This window comes from Oncorhynchus mykiss, chromosome 5, assembly GCF_013265735.2.
Source record: "Oncorhynchus mykiss isolate Arlee chromosome 5, USDA_OmykA_1.1, whole genome shotgun sequence".
NCBI lineage: Eukaryota > Metazoa > Chordata > Actinopteri > Salmoniformes > Salmonidae > Oncorhynchus > Oncorhynchus mykiss.
This window is the reverse complement of record NC_048569.1, coordinates 14,009,891-14,037,341: the sequence shown is the minus strand read 5'-3', so window position 1 is coordinate 14,037,341 and position 27,451 is coordinate 14,009,891. Positions and strand designations below refer to the sequence as shown.

At 41.9% G+C, this 27,451-nt stretch overlaps 1 protein-coding gene across 3 annotated transcripts in view; it reads left to right on the top strand.

Moving 5' to 3' along the window:
* The first annotated feature begins 6,953 nt into the window (after positions 1–6,953).
* scai (suppressor of cancer cell invasion) overlaps positions 6,954–27,451 on the top strand; it is a 39,092-nt gene continuing 18,594 nt past the window's right edge. For 2 of the 3 annotated variants that reach the window (XM_021601772.2, XM_021601769.2), the window contains exons 1-3: positions 6,954–7,184; positions 7,985–8,063; positions 14,441–14,565. In XM_021601772.2, coding sequence (XP_021457447.1) covers positions 14,459–14,565 — 107 coding nt within the window. In that variant the 5' untranslated portion in view covers positions 6,954–7,184; positions 7,985–8,063; positions 14,441–14,458. The remainder of the gene's footprint in view (positions 7,185–7,984; positions 8,064–14,440; positions 14,566–27,451) is intronic. The other variant, XM_021601771.2, reaches the window with a different exon arrangement.

Genomic DNA, 27,451 nt, shown 5'->3' with positions numbered 1-27,451 from the left:
CACACCTTGATTATGCAACATTTTCTTTTTTTAAATTATTCAAGCGCTGTCAAATTGGTTGTTGATCATTGCTAGACAACCATTTTCAGGTCTTGCCATAGATTTTCAAGCAGATTTAAGTCAAAACTGTAGCTAGGCCACTCGAGCATTCACTGTCTTCCTGGTAAGCAACAAGTGCATTCAGAAAGTATTCAAACCCCTTGACCTTTTCCACATTTTGTTACATTACAGCCTTATTCTAGAATGGATTAAATCGTTTTTTTCTCATCGATATACACACAATACCCCATAATGACAAAGCAAAAACAGGTTTTTAGAAATGTTGGCAATTGTATACCCCCCCCCCCCCCCCCCCCGAAATATCCCATTTACTTAAGTATTACTCAGTACTTTGTTGAAGCACCTTTTGGCAGTGATTACAGCCTCGATTCTTCTTGTGTATGACGCTATAAGCTTGGCACACCTGTATTTGGGGAGTTTCTCTGCAGATCCTCTCAAGCTCTGTCAGGTTGGATGGGGAGCGTGGCTGCACAGCTATTTTCAGGTCTCTTCAAAGATGTTTGATCAGGTTCAAATCCGGGCTCTGGCTGAGCCACTCAAGGACATTCAGAGACTTGTCCCGAAGCCACTCCTGCATTGTCTTGGCTGTGTGCTTAGAGTTGTTGTCCTATTGGAAGGTAAACTTTCACCCCAGACTGAGGTCCTGAGCACTCAGGAGCCGGTTTGGTTTTCATCAAGGATCTCTCTGTACTTTGCTCCATACTTCTTTCCCTTGATCCTGACTAGTCTCCCATTCCCTGCCGCTAAAAAACCTCCCCACATCATGATGCTGCCACCACCATGCTTCACTGTAGGGATGGTGCCAGGTTTTCACCAGATGTGACACTTGGCATTCAGGCAAAATAAACCTGGTTTTTCATGGTCAGAGTCCTTTAGGTGCCTTTTGGCAAACTCCAAGTGGGCTGTCATATTCCTTTTACTGAGGAGTGGCTTCCGTCTGGCCACTCTACCATAAAGTCCTGATTGGTGGAGTGCTGCAGAGATTGTTGTCCTTCTGGAAGATTATCCCATCTCCACAGTGAGTTCTTGGTCACCTCCCCGACCAAGGCCCCTTTCCCCCGATTGCTCACTGGTTGGGCATCCAGTTCTAGGTAGAGTCTTAGTGGTTCCAAACTTCTTCCATTTAAAAATGGAGGCCACTATTCTTGGGTACCTTCAATGGTGCAGAAATGTTTTGGTGCCCTTCTCCAGATTTGTGCCTCAATACAATCCGGTCTCTGCGCTCTACGGACAATTCCTTCAATCTCAAGGTTTTGCTCTGACATGCATTGTCAACTGTGGGACCTTATAGAGATAGGTGTGTGCCTTTCCAAATCAATCAATTGAATTTACCACATGTGGACTCCAAGTTGTAGAAACATCTCAAGGATGATCAATGGAAACAGGATGCAGCTGAGCTCAATAATGAGTCTCATGCAAAAGGCCTGAATACTGATGTAAATGAGGTATTTCTGATTTAAATGTTTTAAACATTTGCTAACATTACTAAAAAACCTGTTTTCGCTTTGTCATTATGGGGTATTGTGTGTAGGTTGATTGAGAAAATAATTTAATCAATTTTAGAATGAGGCTTTAATGAAACAAAATGTGGAAAAAGTCAAGGGGTCTGAATACTTTCTGAATGCACTGTAGATTTGGCCCTGTTTTTTAGGTTATTGTCCTGCTGAAATATTCATTAATCTACCTGTGTCTGGTGGAAAACAGACTGAACTAGGTTTTCGTATGTGCTTATTGTAAAAAAATATATACAGTGCCTTGCGAAAGTATTCGGCCCCCTTGAACTTTGCGACCTTTTGCCACATTTCAGGCTTCAAACATAAAGATATAAAACTGTATATTTTTGTGAAGAATCAACAACAAGTGGGACACAATCATGAAGTGGGACACAATCATGAAGTGGAACGACATTTATTGGATATTTCAAACTTTTTTAACAAATCAAAAACTGAAAAATTGGGCGTGCAAAATTATTCAGCCCCCTTAAGTTAATACTTTGTAGCGCCACCTTTTGCTGCGATTCCAGCTGTAAGTCGCTTGGGGTATGTCTATCAGTTTTGCACATCGAGAGACTGACATTTTTTCCCATTCCTCCTTGCAAAACAGCTCGAGCTCAGTGAGGTTGGATGGAGAGCATTTGTGAACAGCAGTTTTCAGTTCTTTCCACAGATTCTCGATTGGATTCAGGTCTGGACTTTGACTTGGCCATTCTAACACCTGGATATGTTTATTTTTGAACCATTCCATTGTAGATTTTGCTTTATGTTTTGGATCATTGTCTTGTTGGAAGACAAATCTCCGTCCCAGTCTCAGGTCTTTTGCAGACTCCATCAGGTTTTCTTCCAGAATGGTCCTGTATTTGGCTCCATCCATCTTCCCATCAATTATAACCATCTTCCCTGTCCCTGCTGAAGAAAAGCAGGCCCAAACCATGAATCTGCCACCACCATGTTTGACAGTGGGGATGGTGTGTTCAGGGTGATGAGCTGTGTTGCTTTTACGCCAAACATAACGTTTTGCATTGTTGCCAAAAAGTTCAATTTTGGTTTCATCTGACCAGAGCACCTTCTTCCACATGTTTGGTGTGTCTCCCAGGTGGCTTGTGGCAAACTTTAAACAACACTTTTTATGGATATCTTTAAGAAATGGCTTTCTTCTTGCCACTCTTCCATAAAGGCCAGATTTGTGCAATATACGACTGATTGTTGTCCTATGGACAGAGTCTCCCACCTCAGCTGTAGATCTCTGCAGTTCATCCAGAGTGATCATGGACCTCTTGGCTGCATCTCTGATCAGTCTTCTTGTATGAGCTGAAAGTTTAGAGGGACGGCCAGGTCTTGGTAGATTTGCAGTGGTCTGATACTCCTTCCATTTCAATATTATCGCTTGCACAGTGCTCCTTGGGATGTTTAAAGCTTGGGAAATCTTTTTGTATCCAAATCCGGCTTTAAACTTCTTCACAACAGTATGTCGGACCTGCCTGGTGTGTTCCTTGTTCTTCATGATGCTCTCTGCGCTTTTAACGGACCTCTGAGACTATCACAGTGCAGGTGCATTTATACGGAGACTTGATTACACACAGGTGGATTGTATTTATCATCATTAGTCATTTAGGTCAACATTGGATCATTCAGAGATCCTCACTGAACTTCTGGAGAGAGTTTGCTGCACTGAAAGTAAAGGGGCTGAATAATTTTGCACGCCCAATTTTTCAGTTTTTGATTTGTTAAAAAAGTTTGAAATATCCAATAAATGTCGTTCCACTTCATGATTGTGTCCCACTTGTTGTTGATTCTTCACAAAAAAATAGTTTTATATCTTTGTTTGAAGCCTGAAATGTGGCAAAAGGTCGCAAAGTTCAAGGGGGCCGAATACTTTCGCAAGGCACTGTATATCCTGAAAGCCACACCATATTTTCTGCTGGCCAGCCCCACCACCACAAAGTACTGAGCTAGGCTGAAACACCTGCATTTTGGAGCTGCCTTACTCAAGAAAGCAAAAATGAGACCATGTTTGTATGCGGCTTTATTAACTCAGACTTTAACATTTTTTTTGCAAACTGATATGTGACTTGTATTAATGCCAAAATAACAAGCAAAACAGGAAAAAAAAAAAAAGTTTTTACCTAAAGGTGCCCTGAATGACGAGTGACATACACAACATGATGCAGCCACCACTATGCTTGAAAATATGGAGAGTGGTTCTGTGTTGTATTGGATATGCCCCAAACATAACACTTTGTATTTAGGACAAAAAGTGAATTGCTTTGCCAAATTCTTTGCAGTATTTCTTTAGTGCCTTGTTGCAAACAGGATGCATGCTTTGGAATGTGTATTCTGTGCAGCCTTCATTCTTTTCACTCTGTCATTTAGGTTAGTATTGTTGAGTAACTACATTGTTGATCCATCCTCACTTTTCTCCCATCACAGCCATTCAACTGTAACTGTTTTAAAGGCACCATTGGCCTGGTGAAATCCCTGAGAGGTTTCCTTCCTCTCAGGCAACTGAGTTAGGAAAAACACCTGTTTCTTTGTAGTGACTGGGTGTGTTAATACACACCATCCAACGTGTAATTATTCACTTCACCATGCTCAAAGGGATATTCAATGTCTGTTTATTTTTACCCACCTAACAATAGGTGCCCTTCATTTTGAGGCATTGGAAAACCTTCCTGGTCTTTGTTGTTGAATCTGTGCTTGAAATTCACTGCTCGACTGAGGGACCTTACAGATAATTGTATGTGTGGGGTACAGAGATTAGGTAGTTATTCAACAATCATGCTAAACACTATAATTGCACACAGAGTAAGTTCATGCAACTTATTATGTGACTTGTTAAGCACATTTTTACTCCTGAACTTGTTTAAGCTTGTCATAACAAATGGGTTGAATACACTAATGGACTCAAGACATTTAAGCTTTACATCTTACTTTTTTTTAATTAATTTGTCAATTTTGATCAACATAATTCCACTTTGACATGAGTTGTGTGTAGGCAAGTGACAAAAACATCAATGTAATCCATTTGAAATTCAGGCTGTAACACAACCAATTGTGGAAAAAGTCACGGGGTGTGAATATTTTCTGATGGCACTGTAGCTACGCATGGACCTTTTTTGCTCTTTTAACTCATCACATATGCTGCTGCTACTGTTGATTTATTTAAATATTCTGGTTCCTAGTCACTTTACCCATACATATACAGTTGAAGTCGGAAGTTTGACATACAGCTTAGTAAAATACATTTAAACTCAGTTTTTCACAATTCCTGACATTTAATCCTAGTAAAACGTCCCTGTTTTAGGTCAGTTAGGATCACCACTATATTTTAAGAATGTGAAATGTCAGCATAAGTGATTTATTTCAGCTTATTTCTTTCATCACATTCTCAGTGGGTCAGAAGTTTACATACACTCAATTAGTATTGGTAGCATTGCCTTTAAATTGTTTAACTTGGGTCAAATGTTTTGGGTAGCCTTCCATAAGCTTCCCACAATAAGTTGGGTGAATTTTAGCCCATTCCTCCTGACAGAGCTGGTGTAACTGAGTCTGGTTCGTAGGCCTCCCTGTTCGCACATGCTTTTTCAGTTCTACCCGTGTATTTTCTATAGAATTGAGGTCAGGGCTTTGTGATGGCCACTCCAATACCTTGACTTTGTTGTCCTTAATCCATTTTGCCACAACTTTGGAAGTATGCTTGGGGTCATTGTTCATTTGGAAGACCCATTAGCGACCAAGCTTTAACTTCCGGACTGATGTCTTGAGATGTTGCTTCAATATATCCACATAATTCCCCCCCCTCATGATGCCATCTATTTTGTGAAGTGCACCAGTCCCTCCTGCAGGAAAGCACCCCCACAACATGATACTGCCACCCCGTGCTTCACGGTTGGGATGGTGTTCTTCGGCTTGCAAGCCTCCCTCTTTTTCCTCCGATGGTCATTATGGCCAAAGAGTTCAATTTTTGTTTCATCAGACCAGAGGACATTTTTCCAAAAAGTATGATCTTTGTCCCCATGTGCAGTTGCAAACCGTAGTCTGGCTTTTTATTGGCGGTTTTGGAGCTGTGGCTTCTTCCTTGCTGAGCGGCCTTTCAGGTTATGTCGATATAGATACTTTTGTACCTGTTTCCTCCAGCATCTTCACACGCTCCTTTGTTGTTCTGGGATTGATTTGCACTTTTCGCACCAAAGTACTTTCAGCTCTGGAAGACAGAACGCGTCTCCTTCCTGAACTGTATGACCGCTGAATGGTCCCATGCTGTTTATACTTGCGTACTATTGTTTGTACAGATGAACGTGGTACCTTCAGATGTTTGGAAATTGCTCTCAAGTACGAACCAGACTTGTGGAGGTCTACAATTTTTCTTCTGAGGTCTTGGCTGATTTCTTTGGATTTTCCCATGATGTCAAGCAAAGAGGCACTGAGTTTGAAAGTAGGCCTTGAAATACATCCACATGTACACCTCCAATAGACTCAAATTAGCCTATCAGAAGCTTCTATAGCCATGACATTATTTTCTGGAATTTCCCAAACTGTTTAAAGGCACAGTCAACTTAGTGTAAGTAAACTTCTGACCCACTGGAATTGTGATAGATTATTTCACTGTCTGTAAACAATTGTTGGAAAAAGGTCTTGTCATGCACAAAGTAGATGTCCTAACCGACTTGCCAAAACTATAGTTTAACAAGAAATTTGTGGAGTGGTTGAAAAACGAGTTTTAATGACTCCAACCTAAGTTGGATACATACTGTATCTACCTCAATTACATCGATTCAGTACAGGTAGCTTGTGTGTGTGTGTGTGTGTGTGTGTATATATATATATATTTGTATATTAATTATACCAAAGTTATCATTACTCTGAGTGTTATTTATTCCTCATGTTATTCTTTTTCTATTATTTTTCCAAATGTTCTCTGCTTTGTAGGGATGGGGCTCTAATTCAACATTTCACTATTAGCCTACACCTGTTGTTTATGAAGCATGTGACAAATACAATTCGATTGGGATGTCAGAAGTGGGATGGCGCAACTACCTGCAACAGTGCGAACTCTCTTTTGATTGTGGTTAGCATACTTCAGTTGATTTGAAGTCAGGGTTTTAGCCCTGCAGTGGTTACACTGAGTTACACTTTGGTTATAATTTACTTTCATACATGATTTGAAGCTATCAAAATTAAAGGAATATATTATATCCTTGTGTTTATGATTATGATAACCTTCGGCAATTTGACTAATTCAAGTATCTAATGAAAGTACAAGTTCGTACTTCAAAATCAAGGTGTTTATTTCATTTATTGAAATGACTGGAACTCTTACAGACAGACTTTTAACCAGGTAGCAAAGACGACTGACTGAACGTGCCCCTCGTGCAGAACGTTGACGTTTTTTCTCCATTCACCCTCCTCCTTCCACAGTCTGAGCACACACATATACAACCACCCGCAGTTAGTTTGACTGCCATCGGCTTGGTGCACCACGGTTCCGTTTCTTTTTCCTAGTGTAAAACCGCTGTAAATGACAGTGCGGCACTGCATTGGAGGCTCTGACTTAAAAGGGTTCATACATTTACACCTGGATACGGTTGCTCTCAGGACGACAGGGTGGAGACATCAGGACTGAGTCAGGTAGTTAGCCAGTTTAGCTAACGATAGCTAGTATATTTGGAGAAGTCGAGAAATGGCTAGCTAGCTATATTTTCTTTAGCTGGCTAGCTACAATAGCTACGTATCCAACTGTCCAGCTGTTTACGCAGCTAACTAGTAGCTGGGTGAAATTGGTTGCACATCATTAGCAAGCTGCTTAGGTTGATGCATTGCTAATAGCTAGCTAACTACATGCATTGATTGTAAAGACAAAAGAATCGAGATACAGTAACGGATTTGCATTGCCAAGTAGTTGAAAGGCAATTTTATTCATGCACGTTTCCAAATCTACCTAGCTAATAACCTTAACACCTCAACGTTACCAACTAGCTACCTAGCTATTTATCTAGTTTACAGGTACATGCATTATTAATTTGCTGAATTTTATTTGACCTTTTATTTAAGGCAAGTCAGTTAAGAACAAACTCTTATTTTCTATGACGGCCTAGGAACAGCGGTTAACTGCCTTGTTCCGGGCAGAACGACAGATTTTTTACCTTGTCAGCTCAGGGATTCGATCTTGCAACCTTTCAGTTACTGGCCCAACGCTCTAACCACTAGGCTACCTGCCGCCATGAGTGCACCTATACCTTAAAAGCTGTTTAGCTAGCTATGTAGTTTTTTGCACAACGTTAAATTGCCCACATAAAATCGTGAATTTACGATAGCTTAGCACGCTAGTAACTGGCAGTGCGTTGTCACTGTGGCCGGTTAATTTGTGCACAGATTGTCGTTTTAATCAATACCTCTTCACTGATGTCAAACCAATGTCTCATTTTAAGACGTATAGGCACCTATAGGGTCAACCTCTACTGTTTCAAGTGGATTCGGACTTGACACAAGCCTGTCCTGTTCTGAGAGGTGAGTACATTTAATATGATTTCTGTAGCTGGATGATGATATGATCCACGTTATACTCTGGGGATTTGAAATGCAATTGCGTCCAAAATGTCCACTGAAAAGAAATGATGGCAATGAAGCAAATTGTGACGATTTTTCCACTACCTCCAGCTCTAGTCTGGGGAGAGAGTCATTCATTTAAATATAACCTACTTTTTGGACTATACAGTGCCCCTTGAAAGCATACAGCCCCTTTTGGTTGTCTTATGGACCAGAATGATTTGACAATCAACTCTCCTCTTGGTCCTGTCCCCAGTTATTGGCAATAATAATCATACCAATAACATGATGCTACCATCGCATGCTTTAATATGTGAATAACATCAACAATTATGTTTGATTGCCCCAGACACTAGCTAAGTTCTCAATGCTGCCACAATATACTAGGCTACATTAGTGATACCATCGACACTTCCCTTAACAAGGAGGTGTAGCTAGTAAAAAAATATATATTTGTCACTTGGGCCGAATACAACAGGTGTAGTAGACCTTAAAGTGAAATCCTTACTTACAAGCCCTTAACCAACAATGATTTAAGAAGTTAAGAAGGAATTGTGTTAAGTATATATATTTTTTAGATAAGTAGGAAATAAAAGTAACAAGTAATTAAACAACAGCAGTAAAATAATAATAGTGAGGCTACAGTGCCTTGCGAAAGTATTCGGCCCCCTTGAACTTTGCGACCTTTTGCCACATTTCAGGCTTCAAACATAAAGATATAAAACTGTATTTTTTTGTGAAGAATCAAAAACAAGTGGGACACAATCATGAAGTGGAACGACATTTATTGGATATTTCAAACTTTTTTAACAAATCAAAAACTGAAAAATTGGGCGTGCAAAATTATTCAGCCCCCTTAAGTTAATACTTTGTAGCGCCACCTTTTGCTGCGATTACAGCTGTAAGTCGCTTGGGGTATGTCTCTATCAGTTTTGCACATCGAGAGACTGACATTTTTTCCCATTCCTCCTTGCAAAACAGCTCAAGCTCAGTGAGGTTGGATGGAGAGCATTTGTGAACAGCAGTTTTCAGTTCTTTCCACAGATTCTCGATTGGATTCAGGTCTGGACTTTGACTTGGCCATTCTAACACCAGGATATGTTTATTTTTGAACCATTCCATTGTAGATTTTGCTTTATGTTTTGGATCATTGTCTTGTTGGAAGACAAATCTCCGTCCCAGTCTCAGGTCTTTTGCAGACTCCATCAGGTTTTCTTCCAGAATGGTCCTGTATTTGGCTCCATCCATCTTCCCATCAATTTTAACCATCTTCCCTGTCCCTGCTGAAGAAAAGCAGGCCCAAACCATGATGCTGCCACCACCATGTTTGACAGTGGGGATGGTGTGTTCAGGGTGATGAGCTGTGTTGCTTTTATGCCAAACGTAACGTTTTTCATTGTTGCCAAAGAGTTCAATTTTGGTTTCATCTGACCAGAGCACCTTCTTCCACATGTTTGGTGTGTCTCCCAGGTGGCTTGTGGCAAACTTTAAACAACACTTTTTATGGATATCTTTAAGAAATGGCTTTCTTCTTGCCACTCTACCATAAAGGCCAGATTTGTGCAATATAATACTAATTGTTGTCCTATGGACAGAGTCTCCCACCTCAGCTGTAGATCTCTGCAGTTCATCCAGAGTGATCATGGGCCTCTTGGCTGCATCTCTGATCAGTCTTCTCCTTGTATGAGCTGAAAGTTTAGAGGGACGGCCAGGTCTTGGTAGATTTGCAGTGGTCTGATACTCCTTCCATTTCAATATTATCGCTTGCACAGTGCTCCTTGGGATGTTTAAAGCTTGGGAAATCTTTTTGTATCCAAATCCGGCTTTAAACTTCTTCACAACAGTATCTCGGACCTGCCTGGTGTGTTCCTTGTTCTTCATGATGCTCTCTGCGCTTTTAACGGACCTCTGAGACTATCACAGTGCAGGTGCATTTATACGGAGACTTGATTACACACAGGTGGATTGTATTTATCATCATTAGTCATTTAGGTCAACATTGGATCATTCAGAGATCCTCACTGAACTTCTGGAGAGAGTTTGCTGCACTGAAAGTAAAGGGGCTGAATAATTTTGCACGCCCAATTTTTCAGTTTTTGATTTGTTAAAATTTTTTGAAATTTCCAGTAAATGTCGTTCCACTTCATGATTGTGTCCCGCTTGTTGTTGATTCTTCACAAAAAAAAATACAGTTTTATATCTTTATGTTTGAAGCCTGAAATGTGGCAAAAGGTTGCAAAGTTCAAGGGGGCCGAATACATTCGCAAGGCACTGTATATACAGGGGGTACCAGTACAGAGTCGATGTGCGGGGTCACCGGTTAGTTGAGGTAATATGTACATGTAGGTAGAGTTAAAGTGACTGGATAGATAATAAACAGAGTAGCAGCAGCATAAAAGAGGTGTATGGGTAGCCTTTGAGCTGTTCAGGAATCTTATGGCTTGGGTGTAGAAGCTGTTAAGAAGCCTTTCTGGACCTAGACTTAGGTACAGTAGCAGAGAGAACAGTCTGACTAGGGTGGCTGGCGTCTTTGACAATTTTTAGGGCCTTCCTCTGACACCGCCTGGTATGGAGGTCCTGGATGGCGGGAAGCTTGGCCCCAGTGATGTACTGGGCCGTACGCACTACCCTCTGTAGTGCCTTGCGGTCGGAGGCCGAGCAGTTGCCATACCAGGCTGTGATGCAACCAGTCGGGATTCTCTCGATGGTGCAGCTGTAGAACCTTTTGAGGATCTCAGGACCCATGCCAAATCTTTTCAGGTTTGTGAGGGGGAATAGGTTTTGTCGTGCCCTCTTCATGACTGTCTTAGTGTGTTTGGACCATGATAGTTTGGAACTTGAAACTATCAACCGGCCCCACTCAAGCCCCATCGATGAGAATGGGGGCGTGCTCGGTCCTCTTTTTCCTGTAGTCCACAATCACCTCCTTTGTCTTGATCACGTTGAGGGAGAGGTTGTTGTCCAGGCATCACACGGCCAGGTCTCTGACCTCCTCCCTATAGGTTGTCTCGTCGATGTCAGGCCTACCACTGTTGTCATTGGCAAACTTGATGATGGTGTTGGAGTCGTGCCTGGCCATGCAGTCATGAGTGAACAGGGAGTACAGGAGGGGACTGAGCACACACCCCTGAGGGGCCCCCGTATTGAGGATCAGCGTGGTGGATGTTGTTACTAGAGGTCGACGGATTAATCGGAATGGACGATTTAATTAGGGCAGATTTCAAGTTTTCATAACAATCGGAAATCGGTATTTTTGGGTGCTGATTTTTTTCAAATGTATTATTATTTTTATGCCTTTTATTTAACTAGGCAAGTCAGTTAAGAACACATTCTTATTTTCAATGACGGCCTAGGAACGGTGGGTTAACTGCCTCGTTCAGGGGCAGAACGACAGATTTTCACATTGTCAGCTCGGGGGATCCAATCTTGCAACAGTTACAGTTAACTAGTCCAACGCAATAACGACCTGCCTCTCTCTCGTTGCACTCCACAAGGAGACAGCCTGTTACGCGAATGCAGTAAGCCAAGGTAAGTTGCTAGCTAGCATTAAACTTATCTTATAAAAAATGGTTGATGATATTATCTAGCGTGTCCTGCGTTGCATATAATCTGACTGAGCATACAAGTATCTAAGTATCTGACTGAGCGGTGGTAGGCAGAAGCAGGCGTGTAAACATTCATTCAAACAGCACTTTTGTGCGTTTTGCCAGCAGCTCTTCGTTGTGCGTCAAGCATTGCGCTGTTTATGACTTCAAGCCTATCAACTCCTGAGATGAGGCTGGTGTAACCGAAGTGAAATGGCTAGTTAGTTAGCGCGCGCTAATAGCGTTTAAAACGTCACTCGCTCTGAGCCTTCTAGTAGTTGTTCCCCTTGCTCTGCATGGGTAACGCTGCTTTGATGGTGGCTGTTATCGTTGTGTTGTTAGTTCGAGCCCAGGGAGGAGCGAGGAGAGGGATGGAAGCTATACTGTTACACTGGCAATACTAAAGTGCCTGTAAGAACATCTAATAGTCAAAGGTTAATGAAATACAAATGGTATAGAGGGAAATAGTCCTATAATTCCTATAATAACTACAACCTAAAACTTCTTACCTGGGAATATTGAAGACTCAGGTTAAGAGGAACCACCAGCTTTCATATGTTCTCATGTTCTGAGCAAGGAACTGAAACGTTAGCTTTTTTACATAGCACATATTGCACTTTTACTTTCTTCTCCAACACTTTGTTTTTGCATTATTTAAACCAAATTGAACATGTTTCATTATTTACTTGAGGCTAAATTGATTTTATTTATGTATTATATTAAGTTAAAATAAGTGTTCATTCAGTATTGTTGTAATTGTCATTATTACAAGTAAATAAAAAATGTGGCCGATTAATCGGTATCGGCTTTTTTGGCCCTCCAATAATCGGTATCGGTATCGGCGTTGACAAATCATAATCGGTCGACCTCTAGTTGTTACCTAGCCTTACCACCTGGGGGCGGCCTGTCAGGAAGTCCAGGATCTAGTTACAGAGGGAGGTGTTTAGTCCTAGGGTCCTTATCTTAGTGACGAGCTTTGAGGGCACTATGGTGTTGAACGCTGAGCTGTAGTCAATGAACAGCATTTGAATAGCGTTCTCACATAGGTGTTCCTTTTGTCCAGGTGGGAAAGGGTGTTGAGTGCAGTAGAGATTGCATCATCTGATGATCTGTTTCAAATTGCCTTGACCAGCCTTTCAAAGCACTTCATGGCAACAGATGTGTGTGCTATGGGTCGGTAGTCATTTAGGCAGGTTACCTTCGTGTTCTTGGCCACAGGGACTATGGTGGTCTCTTTGAAACATGTTGGTATTACAGACTCAGACAGGTTGAAAATGTCAGTGAAGACACTTGCCAGTTGGTCAGCACATGCTCGGAGTACACATTCTGGTAATCCGTCTGGCCTTGCGGCCTTGTGAATGTTGACCTGTTTAAAGGTCTTACTCACATCGGCTACAGAGAGCGTGATCACACAGTCATCCGGAACAGCTGATGCTCTCATGCATACTTCAGTGTTACTTGCCTCGAAGCGAGCATAGAAGTAATTTAGCTCGTCTGGTAGGCTCGTGTCACTGGGCAGCTCGCGGCTGTGCTTCCCTTTTTGTAGTCTGTAGTAGTTTGCAAGCCCTGCCACATCCGACGAGTATCGGCGCCGGTGTAGTATGATTCAATCTTAGTCCTGTATTGATGCTTTGCCTGTTTGATGTTTCGTCGGAGGGCATAGCGGTATTTCTTATAAGCTTTCTAATAAGAATCCCGGAACATATTCCAGTCTGTGCTAGCAAAACAGTACTGTAGCTTAACATCTGCTTCATCTGACCTCCTCCTAATTGACCGAGTCACTGGTGCTTCCTTTTGTTTGTAAGCAGGAATCAGGAGGATAGAATTATGTTCAGATTTGCCAAATTAAGACCGAGGGAGAGCTTTGGACGTGTGCGTCTGTGTGTGGAGTACAGTTGGTCTAGAGTTTGGCAAGCCTTGTATTCTCGCACAAGTTCATTAATTAGTGGCTTTATATATACTTTTTCTTTTAAAAAATCCAATATATTTTTCTGTTAAATTGTTTATAATTGGTTGCTCCTATTCTGCAAAAGGGGGAGTAAAATGCTTGAGCTGGTTGGCTTTGACAGCAGTTAGCCTAAGTGTTGGACAGTGTAGAGCCCTTTGGTCATATGGTGATGCAGAAAAGATGCTTGCATGCTACATTTCAGTGTGCGTGTATGACCCAATCTTACACACACACACCTTGAATGCATGTGCTGGTTAGCAAGTTACATGCTGTTTGCCAGAGTGTGATTACCAGAGCTTGACAGTGAATTGTTGGACAGTGTAGAGCCCTTGGGTTTTCTGGTGATGCAGAAAAGGCTCACACACAGAGGATATTTCAGTGTCTGTGTGAGGGACAGTGTGCATGTTGATTTGTCCCTCTTCAGTTGCATGACTTAGCAGATGAACAGTGCCTATTTAGCCTCTGGCCCCACTGGCCTCCCACACAACCTTCATTTTAACCAGGACCAAACCTCTCATAATAGGTTACTCACTGTGATGAGGCTTGCAGTTCTTCCCTATGGTGTGGTTTTACCTTGTTCCACAGTTGTCTAAAAGACACAAGTTCCCACCTTTTTTTGTAGTCTTCCAAACAATATGTATTCCACAGACATGGCATTTGCAGGCTTGATTTTAGTTTTAGCTTACAGCCATTTTTGTCAGATGAATATTATCTACAACAAAGAATGATACATGACAAAATGCTCTTTAGTTTTAACATACATATTATGGCTTCTATCAAGTCATAGATGCTCTGTGGATTTTCAGGGGAGAGAAGCAGGTGACATGACTGGAGCTGGGGCTGAGGATGACATCCCATTGGGTGAAAGGAAGACGGTCACAGACTTCTGCTACCTGCTGGACAAGTCCAAACAACTCTTCAATGGTCTAAGGTCAGTCTCTGTCTGTCTGTCTCTTGAGGTTTCTGTATTGTGTTTTGATTTATGGCTGAGTCGTTTCTAAATGTTTACTTCTCAATGGAATACTCTTAAGTTATGTGACATTCAATGCAGTAAGGTATAATTTTTTTTTATTTATTTTTTTTAAAAATGCGTTCGGTTTGGGCACGGTTAACTGATCAATCCAATATCCGAACGGACGTTAGTATTAGATTACTTGAGTGAGTGTTCATCTTTGAAGAAAATAAATGGTAGGCCTATTTTAACATTGAAAAAGCACTACATGGCAGGCCTATATTAACATTGAAAAAGTTCTATATGGTAGGCCTATTTTAACATTGAAAAAGCTGTACATGGTAGACCTATATTAACATTGAAAAAGCTCTAAATGTAAATGATCCTTGTGACATTTTTACCTTCAAGGATATCAAATCAAATCAAATCAAATTTTATTTGTCACATACACATGGTTAGCAGATGTTAATGCGAGTGTAGCGAAATGCTTGTGCTTCTAGTTCCGACAATGCAGTAATAACCAACGAGTAATCTAACTAACAATTCCAAAACTACTGTCTTGTACACAGTGTGAGGGGATAAAGAATATGTACATAAGGATATATGAATGAGTGATGGTACAGAGCAGCATAGGCAAGATACAGTAGATGGTATCGAGTACAGTATGTACAAATGAGATGAGTATGTAAACGAAGTGGCATAGTTAAAGTGGCTAGTGATACATGTATTACATAAGGATACAGTCGATGATATAGAGTACAGTATATACGTATGCATATGAGATGAATAATGTAGGGTAAGTAACATTATATAAGGTAGCATTGTTTAAAGTGGCTAGTGATATATTTACATAATTTCCCATCAATTCCCATTATTAAAGTGGCTGGAGTTGAGTCAGTGTCAGTGTGTTGGCAGCAGCCACTCAATGTTATACCATGATATTTAAAATTCTTAATACACTGCTCAAAAAAATTAAAGGGAACATTTAAACAACACAATGTAACTCCAAGTCAATCACACTTCTGTGAAATCAAACTGTCCACTTAGGAAGCAACACTGATTGACAAAAAATGTCACATGCTGTTGTGCAAATGGAATAGACAACAGGTGGAAATTATAGGCAATTAGCAAGACACCCCCAATAAAGGAGTGGTTCTGCAGGTGGGGACCACAGACCACTTCTCAGTTCCTATGCTTCCTGGCTGATGTTTTGGTCACTTTTGAATGCTGGCGGTGCTTTCACTCTAGTGGTAGCATGAGACGGAGTCTACAACCCACACAACTGGCTCAGGTAGTGCAGCTCATCCAGGATGGAACATCAATGCGAGCTGTGGCAAGAAGGTTTGCTGTGTCTGTCAGCGTAGTGTCCAGAGCATGGAGGCGCTACCAGGAGACAGGCCAGTACATCAGGGGACGTGGAGGAGGCTGTAGGAGGGCAACAACCCAGCAGCAGGACCGCTACCTCCGCCTTTGTGCAAGGTGGAGCAGGAGGAGCACTGCCAGAGCCCTGCAAAATGACCTCCAGCAGCCACAAATGTGCATGTGTCTGCTCAAACGGTCAGAAACAGACTCCATGAGGGTGGTAATGAGGGCCCGACGTCCACAGGTGGGGGTTGTGCTTACAGCCCAACACCGTGCAGGACGTTTGCCATTTGCCAGAGAACACCAAGATTGGCAAATTCGCCACTGGCGCCCTGTGCTCTTCACAGATGAAAGCAGGTTCACACTGAGAACATGTGACAGTCTGGAGACGCCGTGGAGAACGTTCTGCTGCCTGCAACATCCTCCAGCATGACCGGTTTGGCGGTGGGTCAGTCATGGTGTGGGGTGGCATTTCTTTGGGGGGCCGCACAGCCCTCCATGTGCTCGCCAGAGGTAGCCTGACTGCCATTAGGTACCGAGATGAGATCCTCAGACCCCTTGTGAGACCATATGCTGGTGCGGTTGGCCCTGGGTTCCACCTAATGCAAGACAATGCTAGACCTCATGTGGCTGGAGTGTGTCAGCAGTTCCTGCAAGAGGAAGGCATTGATGCTATGGACTGGCCCGTCCATTCCCCAGACCTGAATCCAATTGAGCACATCTGGGACATGTCTCGCTCCATCCACCAACGCCACGTTGCACCACAGACTGTCCAGGAGTTGGCGGATGCTTTAGTCTAGGTCTGGGAGGAGATCCCTCAGGAAACCATCCGCCACCTCATCAGGAGCATGCCCAGGCGTCGGAGGGAGGTCATTACAGGCACGTGGAGGCCACACACACTACTGAGCCTCATTTTGACTTGTTTTAAGGACATTACATCAAAGTTGGATCAGCCTGTAGTGTGGTTTTCCACTTTAAATTTGAGTGTGACTCCAAATCTAGACCTCCATGGGTTGATAAATTTGATTTCCATTGATAATTTGTGTGATTTTGTTGTCAGCACATTCAACTATGTAAAGAAAAAAGTATTTAATAAGAATATTTCATTCATTCAGATCTAGGATGTGTTATTTTAGTGTTCCCTTTATTTTTTTGAGCAGTGTATAATAAAATAAACTTTTGAATGTAGTTTTTATAACAGTGCATTGAGCTTCTTCTGTGCATTTAGCCATGCAGTCTTGTCTCGAGACCGAGACTTCTCTTGTCAATAACCAGGTTTCCATCCAACCTTTTTTTGCAAGTAAAGTACGTCAGTTAAAGAATGTCACGCCAGGCCTGATGGAAACAGATCATTTGAGGGTAAACTTTCCAAATGTTGACAAAACAAAACTGTAGACAAGGTGGGATCATGTTTTTGTTGAGGAAATAGATTATGCTACAATTGAGGTGGAAATGCTTTTGTATGCAAAGATTGACATAACCATCACGGCGAAGTAAGCATCGTGTTACTGCAAGTTATGTTGTGTGGTCCTCCCACTGCGACTTGGAAAAGCACGAACAGTTTATTAGGCCACAGACAAAAGAAGTTGTGAACAACTTCACAGGGTGGTGAAAGTGCACAGTGATGAGCTTGGTGCTCCTTTCCAAACTATTGAGGTGGTGGTGAAATGATGATCGTTGCTTAGCTGCCAATTGAGAAGTAAAAATGATCTTGCTCTTATCCATAATCTCGTCATGTACCGTCTGCACTGTATCTGCAAGTGGTTGGCTGGAGCTCAAGTACCAAGATCAGCATGGGCACATTTGCTGTTTATGGCAGACTTTTTGTGCCAAAATCATTAACGGCGATAAAAAATCAAATGGAAACAACTTTCTTTTTTTCCCTTTTCGATAAAGTAAACGTTATACGATTAAGTGCTTTTTATGTGCACCAGGTCAGTTTAGTTGAAACACACCTCTGGTAGGAAAATGGGCATATTTTTTAATGCAGATTTTAGAGTATTCGCATTAAAATTTGTCACATTGCTGTTAGCCAAAACTACCGGATTAAATCAGTCTTTCCCATTTACCTCTGCCATGTGCATTTGCTTCGTTTTGATTTGTTGAACAATATTTATTTAAAAAAATGTTTTGCATTTCGGATATCCAAAAACATGCCATGATATTATTTAAATAGTAAAATGTCAAATGCCAATCCCTCACCTGCACACGTTATATTTAGTAAATGGCTCTTAGACCTGAAATGATCAGTGTTGAAAATAAGGTCCACACACTTAGAATTAAGGTGAATAAAAATATGAAGCTGCATTACACAATTTCTTTGTATCAACCCCAATTTGAAGAGTGGAACCATGTGATTTCTAATGTGTCACTTTGTCTGTTTTGCCAACCCTTACTGTTGGGTTAAGATGTTTTCTTTTCAATACATCACATACACAGAATACACGCATGCAATCACGCATACATTAAAATGGAAAAATATTCATGTCAGACCATGTGTTCGCCATATCCCATGTGGCCAACGGGTTGTGTTTGAGTTAATCAGTCATTTCTCGTCTATTTTTAGTCTGGGTATGTCAGTAGCTGCAGGCCTCCCTTCGCTCTCTCTCTCTGTCTCCCTCCCCCGCTCTATCCCTCTGTCCCTAACAAGTGTGTACAGTAGTAACAGCGCGTGCCTGAATGATTGTCTGAGAGCTTGGAATTGGTCGCTTCATTACTTCTCCATTCCGCTCGTCCCTGGGATGTATGGCTAGAAACTGAAGTGGCGTGACTGGCATCCCACTATGAAACAAACGCTTTCCTAGAAGAGACGGGAAACACTGCATACTCTAATTGCAGCTCGACTCACTGCAACGGTGTTGTCAGACAAAAGTGTTGTGGCTGGTAGTAATTGAGAAACATGCATCTCAACAATGTTGTCAAACATGACTGTTTTGGCTGACGCATTGGTGAAATCTGTCTCACTGCATCAGCGTTGTCCTGCATAGAAGCCCTTTGTGTTGACATGGGGGGGCTTTACGGGGGTGTGTTTATGATAATTGCCTGTGCTTGTCCTCTCAAGCCAACATCAACAAGATTTATCACTCAACAAACCATGGTTTCACCAATCCCAAATGACCCCAAAGGACTGGAGCATCTTGCACTGTGCAATAAGCTCTCTGCACTAGGGATGGGCACTGTTATTCAAAATATCTGAACTGACGTTAGTATTAGATTAATTGGGAGAGCATTTTGGAAAAATAATGTCCACTCGACGACATTGAGACTTGTCCCGAAGCCACTCCTGTGTTGTCTTGGCTGTGTGTTTAGGGTTGTTGTCCTGTTGGGTGGTGAACCTTCGCCCCAGTCTGAGGTCCTGAGTGCTCTGGAGCAGGTTTTCATCAATGATCTCTCTGTACTTTGCTCTGTTCATCTTTCTCTTGATCCTGACTAGTCTCCCAGTCCCTGGCACTGAAAAACATCCCCACAGCAAGATGCTACCACCACCATGCTTTACTGTAGAGATGGTGCCACGTTTCCTCCAGATGTGACGCTTGGCATTCAGGCCAATAAGATCAATCTTGGTTTCATCAGACCAGAGAATGTTGTTTCTCATTGTCTGAGAGTCCTTAAGTGCCTTTTGGAAAACTCCAAGCAGGCTGTCATGTGCATATTATTGAGGAGTGGCTTCCGTCCGGCCAATCTACCATAAAGGCCTGATTGGTTGTCCTTCTGGAAGGTTCTCCCATCTCCGCAGAGGAACTCTAGAGCTCTTTCAGAGTGACCATCGGGTTCTTGGTCACCTCCCTGACCAAGGCCCTTCTCCCCAGATTACTCAGTTTGGCCAGGTGGCCAGCTCTAGGAAGAGTCTTGGTGGTTCCAAACTTCTTCCATTTAAGAATGATGGAGGCCACTGTGTTCTTGGGGACCTTCATTGCTGCAAACATTTTTTTGGTACCCTTCCCCAGGTTTGTGCCTCAACAATCCTGTCTCGGAGATCTACAGACAATTAATTCGACCTCATGGCTTGGTTTTAACTCTGACATGCACTGTCAATTGTGGGACCTTTATATAGATGGGTGTGTTCCTTTCCATATCATGTCCAGTAGATTGTATTTACTACAGGTGGACTCCAATCAAGTTGTAGAAACATCTCAAGGTTGATCAATGGAAACAGGATGCACCTGAGCTCAATTTTGAGTCTCATAGCAAAGGGTCTGAATACTTATGTAAATAAGGTATTTCTGTTTTGTGTGTTATAAATTTGCCCAAATTCTAAAAACCTGTTTTTAATTTGTCATTGTGGGGTATTGTGTGTAGATTGAGGAAATGTTTTAATTTAATACATTCTAGAATAAAGCTGTAACGTAACAAAATGTGGAAAAGGGGAAGGGGTCTGAATACTTTCCGAAAGCACTGTATACATAAAAAATAGGCATAATGAAAATGTCTAAATTTAAATAAAATGATCTGTGTGACTTTGCTACATAGCCTACAGGGATAGACCATTAAGTAAAAAAAATAAGGGATTAGGTTGGCTAAGTGAGAAGGAGTAGGCTACAATGACCAACCAACAGGTAGGCTTCTGTTTCATATGAATTGCGTTGTTGTAGCTAAGGGGAGCGCAGCAAAATTGCCTTAATTAGCCTTGCTACTTTAGTTAGCTATCAAATCAAATGTATTTATATAGCCCTTCGTACATCAGCTGACATCTCAAAGTGCTGTACAGAAACCCAGCCTAAAACTCCAAACAGCAAGCAATGCAGGTGTTGAAGCACGTTGGCTAGGAAAAACTCCCTAGAAAGGTCAAAACCTAGGAAGAAACCTAGAGAGGAACCAGGCTATGAGGGGTGGCCAGTCCTCTTCTGGCTGTGCCGGGTGGAGATTATAACAGAACATGGCCAAGATGTTCAAAAATGACCAGCATGGTCAAATAATAGGTCTGGGACAGGTAGCACGTCCGGTGAACAGGTCAGGATTCCATAGCCGCAGGCAGAACAGTTGAAACTGGAGCAGCAGCACGGCCAGGTGGACTGTAGACAGCAGGGAGTCATCATGCCAGGAAGTCCTGAGGCATGGTCCTATGGCTGAGAGAGAGAGAGAGAGAGAGAGACTTACATTCACACAGGACAAGACAGGAGAAGTACTCCAGATATAACAAACTGACCCTAGCCCCCTGACACATAAACTACTGCAGCATAAATACCGGAGGCTGAGACAGGAAGGGTCAGGAGACACTGTGGCCCCATCCAATGATACCCCCAGACAGGGCCAAACAGGAAGGATGTAACCCCACCCACTTTGCCAAAGCACAGCCCCCACACCACTAAAGGGATTCTTCAAGCACCAATTTACCATCCTGAGACAAGGCCGGGTATAGCCCACAAAGATCTCCGCCACAACCCAGACAGGAAGATCACATCAACCGTCTTGATATGTTCGTCAAAAGAGAGATCAGGGTCCAGAGTAACGCCGAGGTCCTTCACAGTTTTATTTGAGATGACTGTACAACCATTAAGATTAATTGTCAGATTCAAAAGAAGATCTCTTTGTTTCTTGGGACCTAGATCAAGCTGTTTTGTCCGAGTTTAAAAGTAGAAAGTTTGCAGCCATCCACTTCCTTATGTCTGAAACACAGGCTTCTAGCGAGGGCAATTTGGGGGCTTCACCATGTTTCATTGAAATGTACAGCTGTGTGTCATCTGCATAGCAGTGAAAGTTAACATTATGTTTTCGAATGACATCCCCAAGAGGTAAAATATATAGTGAAAACAATAGTGGTCCTAAAATGGAACCTTGAGGAACACCAAAATTTACAGTTGATTTGTCAGAGGACAAACCATTCACAGAGACGAACAGATATCTTTCCGACAGATAAGATCTAAACCAGGCCAGAACTTGTCCTTGTCCATTAAAAGGTAATTTACCACCTTCACAAGTGCAGTCTCAGTGCTATGATGGGGTCTAAAACCAGACTGAAGCATTTCGTATACATTGTTTGTCTTCAGGAAGGCAGTGAGTTGCTGCGCAACAGCCTTTTCTAACCTTTTTGTAGAATGGGAGATTCGATGTAGGCTGATAGGTTTTTATATTTTCTGGGTCAAGGTTTGGCTTTTTCAAGAGGTTTTATTACTGCCACTTTTAGTGAGATTGGTACACATCCGGTGGATAGAGAGCCGTTTATTATGTTCAACATAGGAGGGCCAAGCACAGGAAGCAGCTCTTTCAGTAGTTTAGTTGGAATAGGGTCCAGTATGCAGCTTGAAGGTTTAGAGGCCATGATTATTTTCATCATTGTGTCAAGAGATATAGTACTAAAAAATGACTGCACGGTTCCAAGCTAGTCGGAAGACTTCCAGTTTGGTGTGGCGCCATTTCCGTTCCAATTTTCTGGAAGCTTTATTCAGAGCTCGGGTATTTTCTGTATACCAGGGAGCTAGTTTCTTATGAGAAATGTTTTTAGTTTTTATCGGTGAAACTGCATCTAGGGTATTGCGCAAGGTTAAATTGAGTTCCTCAGTTAGGTGGTTAACTGATTTTTGTCCTCTGACTTGGGTAGGCAGAGGGAGTCTGGAAGGGCATCAAGGAATCTTTGTGTTGTCTGTGAATTTATAGCATGACTTTTGATGCTCCTTGGTTGGGGTAGGAGCAGATTATTTGTTGCAATTGCAAAGGTAATAAAATGGTGGTCCGATAGTCCAGGATAATGAGGAAAAACATTAAGATCCACAACATTTATTCCATGGGACAAAACTAGGTCCAGAGTATGACTGACAGTGAGTAGGTCCAGAGACATGTTGGACGAAGGCCTTTTGGAGTGGGTCTGTGGACTTTTCCATGTGAATATTAAAGTCACCAAAAATTAGAATATCTGCTATGACTACAAGGTCCGATAGGAATTCAGGGAACACAATGAGGAACGCTGTATATGGCCCAGGAGACCTGTAAACAGTAGCTATAAAAAGTGATTGAGTAGGCTGCATAGATTTCATGACTAGAAGCTCAAAAGACGAAAACGTCTTTTTTTTTGTTAATTGAAATTTGCTATCGTAAATGTTAGCAACACCTCCGCCTTTGCGGGATGCACGGGGGATATGGTCACTAGCTATCAACCTTCTTTACAACGATTTGATGCATTCACGACAGGCACTACCAGATGGAATGGTTTCATAACCTATGGGATCAACAAGTTTGTCTCTAACGTGTTATTTGGTTTGGCTACTTTTGTTCTCTCCCTCCATGCCCCACACACTGTCACGTACACCGGCCCCTGCTCCTCTCTCGCACCCCCTCCACCTTCCAGCTTAAACAAGCAGAGTGTAGCTCACCGGATCTCTTGAGTCGTGCAAGCAAGTCTCCATTAAAGTTACTTAAAACACAAACATACATTAAAACACATGTACACTGATTATACAAAACAGCAGGAACACCTGCTCTTTCCATGACATTGACTGACCAGGTGAATCCAGGTGAAAGCTATGATCCCTTATTGATGTCACTTGTTAGATCCATTTCAATCCATGCAGATGAAGAGGAAACATTTTAAAGAAGGATTTTTAATCCTTGAGACATGGATTGTGTATGTGTGAAATTGAGGGTAAGTGTGCAAGACAAAATATTGAAGTGCCTTTGAATGGGGTATTAAAGTAGGTACCAGGCACAACGGTTTGAGTCAAACTGTAATGCTGCTGGGTTTTTCACACTCAACAGTAGAGGTCGACCGATTAATCGGAATGGCCTATTAATTAGGGCCGATTTCAAGTTTTCTTAACCATCTGAAATCGGTATTTTTGGACACCGATTTGGCCGTTTTTTTCTTTTCTTTTTTCCTCACCTTTATTTAATCTTTATTTAACTAGGCAAGTCAGTTAACACATTCTTATTTCCTATGACTGCCCTATGACTGCCTAGGAACGGTGGGTTAACTGCCTCGTTTAGGGGCAGAATCACAATCTTGCAACCTTACAGTTAACTAGTCCAACGCTCCAACCACCTGATTCCATTGCACTCCACGAGGAGCCTTCCTGTTACGTGAATGCAGTAAGCCAAGGTGGCTAGCATTAAACTTATCTTATAAAAAAACAATCATAATCACTAGTTAACTACACATGGTTGATGATATTACTAGTTTATCTAGCGTGTCCTGCGTTGCATATAATCGATGCGGTGCGTATCGTTGCTCCAATGTGTACCTAACCATAAACATCGATGCCTTTCTTAAAATCAATACACAAGTATATATTTTTAAACCTGCATATTTAGCTAAAATAAATCCAGGTTAGCAGTCAATATTGACCAGGTGAAATTGTCACTTCTCTTGCGTTCATTGCACGCAGAGTCAGGGTATATGCAACAGTTTGGGCTGCCTAATTTGCCCGAATTTTACGTTAGTATGACATAACATTGAAAGTTGTGCAATGTAACAGGAATATTTAGACTTATGGATGCCACCCGTTAGATAAAATATGGAACTGTTCCGTATTTCACTGAAATAATAAATGTCTTGTTTTCGAGATGATAGTTTCCGAATTCGACCATATTAATGACCTAAGGCTCGTATTTCTGTGTGTTATTATGTTATAACTAAGTCTATGATAGAGCAGTCTGACTGAGCAATGGTAGGCAGCGGTAGGCAGCAGCAGGCTCCTAAGCATTCATTCAAACAGAACTTTCGTGCATTTTTCCAGCAGCTCTTCGCTGTGCTTCAAGCATTGAGCTGTTTGACTTCAAGCCTATCAACTCCCGAGATTAGGCTGGTGTAACCGATGTGAAATGGCTAGCTAGTTAGCGGGGTGCGCGCTAATAGCGTTTCAAACGTCACTCGCTCTGAGACTTGGAGTGGTTGTTCCCCTTGCTTTGCAAGGGCCGCGGCTTTTGTGGAGCGATGGGTAACGCTGCTTCGAGGGTGGCTGTTGTCAATGTGTTCCTGGTTCGAGCCCAGGTAGGGGCGAGGAGAGGGACGGAAGCTATACTGTTACACTGGCAATAGTAAAGGGCCTATAAGAACATCCAATAGTCAACGGTATATGAAATACAAATCATATAGAGAAATAGTCCTATAATTCCTATAATAACTACAACCTAAAACTTCTTACCTGGGAATATTGGAAGACTCATGTTAAAAGGAACCACCAGCTTTCATATGTTCTCATGTTCTGAGCAAGGAACTTAAACGTTAGCTTTCTTACATAGCACATATTGCACTTTTACTTTCTTCTCCAACACTTTGTTTTTGCATTATTTAAACCAAATTGAACATGTTTCATTATTTATTTGAGGCAAAATAGATTTTTATTTATGTATTATTTAAGTTAAAATAAGTGTTCATTCAGTATTGTTGTAATTGTCATTATTACAAATACATTTTTAGAAATCGGCATCAGATTGTTTTTGGTCCTCCAATAATCGGTATCGGTGTTGAAAAATCATAATCGGTCGACCTCTACTCAACAGTTACCCGTGTGTATTAAGAATGGTCCACCACCCAAAGGACATTCAGTCAACTTGACACAACTGTGGGAGGCATTGCAGTTAACATGGGTTCAGCATCCCTGTGGAACACTTGACACCTTGTAGTCCATGCCCTGACGAATTGAGGCTGTTTTGAGGGCGAAAGGGGGATGTGTTCCTAATATTTTGTACACTCAGTGTATTTTGACTATCCGGATATCTGGAAAAAAATATGATATTATTTGAATAGTGAAATAATGTCAAATGCCCATCCCTACTCTGCACACTGGTCCTATAGTAGCCGTCACACTGGGCGATTTGTTAACACACGACAAACAGCCTCCACCTTAGAATTTGGGAGTTACCAGGGAAACTGCTCCAAGGGTTTGTGTGTGTCGTAGAATCTATGACTCATGCGAAGAGATGAGGATGGAACGATAACTAATGGAATTGATTGGCCTAAATGTTGACATGGATGTTTAAAAAATAAAGAAATCACATTATTTTAAGTTGCACTCCATGTGATCAGTATGTATGTTTCCAGTATAGGATTGCAAATTATTTAGAAAGAAACAAACTCATATTGCTGTAGAGCGTGGCAATTTCCCTCCAGCTTTGGTGTCTCTCTTTTTATTTTGATCACATTAACTCAAAGGCTCAAAGACAGCTGTTGTCTTTTATAGCTCCAGACTTGGTTCCACATGGAGTGTGATGCCTGTAGCCCTGTACCTGGAAACCTTTTGTAATTGTTAGGATTCACAGGTGGCTGGTGGAACCTTAATTCATTGAGGAGGAGTAATGGCTGGGATGGAATAAATCAAACGGTATCAAACACATCCAACCCATGGTTTCCACGTGCTTCATTCCATTCCAGCCATTATTATGAGCCGTCCTCCCCTCATGGAGCCTCCTGTGGTAGGATTCTTATCATCCTGATGGGTCCAGGCAGCGTAGCTTTTTGGACGAGGCCTGCGTGTGAAATCTGGGGCACAGTGACCCTGTCTCTGGAGGCTTGGTCCCATCCTGGAATGAACCAAAGCCAGCCCTGCTGCAGTGCTCTGTTCCTCCACGCTAATTACAGAGGTTTGGTTATTAGAATCAGACCAAAGATTGGGATCAGTGTCCTAGTTCTTCTTTGGGACTTAGCTTGTTTGGTGCCCTGTGTCTGATTTCAATTAAATAATTGGAATTGTTATGAATAACATAGGGGATTTATCATTTTATATATGGTAACTGCAGACATGTCAAATGCAACAAAGCTTGCCTTTTTACACATTGTAAATAAGGACCCTTCCATTCACAATAGAAAATACTTTGTAATTACAATGCATTCGGAAAGTATTCAGACCCCTTCCCCTTTTCCACATTTTGTTACGTTACAGCCTTATTCTAAAATTGATTACATTCATTTTTATCCTCAGTCTACACACAATACCCCATAATGACAAAGTGAAACAGATTTTTTTTAACATTTTTGCCTAAAATGTATTAAAAATAAACACACCTTTTTATATACATAAGTATTCAGACCCCTTTGCTATGAGACTCAATTCAGCTCAGGTGCATCCTGTTTCCATTGATAATTCTTGGATGTTTTTTCAACTTGATTGGAGTCCACTGGTGGTAAATTCAATTGATTGGACATGATTTGGAAGGCACACACCTGTCTATATAAGGTCCCACAGTTGGCAGTGCATGTCAGAGCAAAAACCAAGCCAGGTCGAAGGAATTGTCCGTAGAGCACCGAGACAGGATTGTGTCAAGGCACAGATCTGGGGAAGGGTACCAAAACATTTCTGCAGCATTGAAGGTCCCCAAGAACATACTGGCCTCCATCATTCTTAAATGGAAGAAGTTTGGAACCACCAAGACTCTTCCTAGAGCTGGCCGCCGGCCAAACTGAGCAATCGGGGGAGAAGGACCTTGGTTAGGGAGGTGACCAAGAACCCGATGGTCACTCTGACCGAGCTCTAGAGTTCCTCTGTGGAGATGGGAGAACCTTCCAGAAGGACAACCATCTCTGCAACACTCCACCAATCAGATCTTTATGGTAGAGTGGTCAGACAGAAGCCAC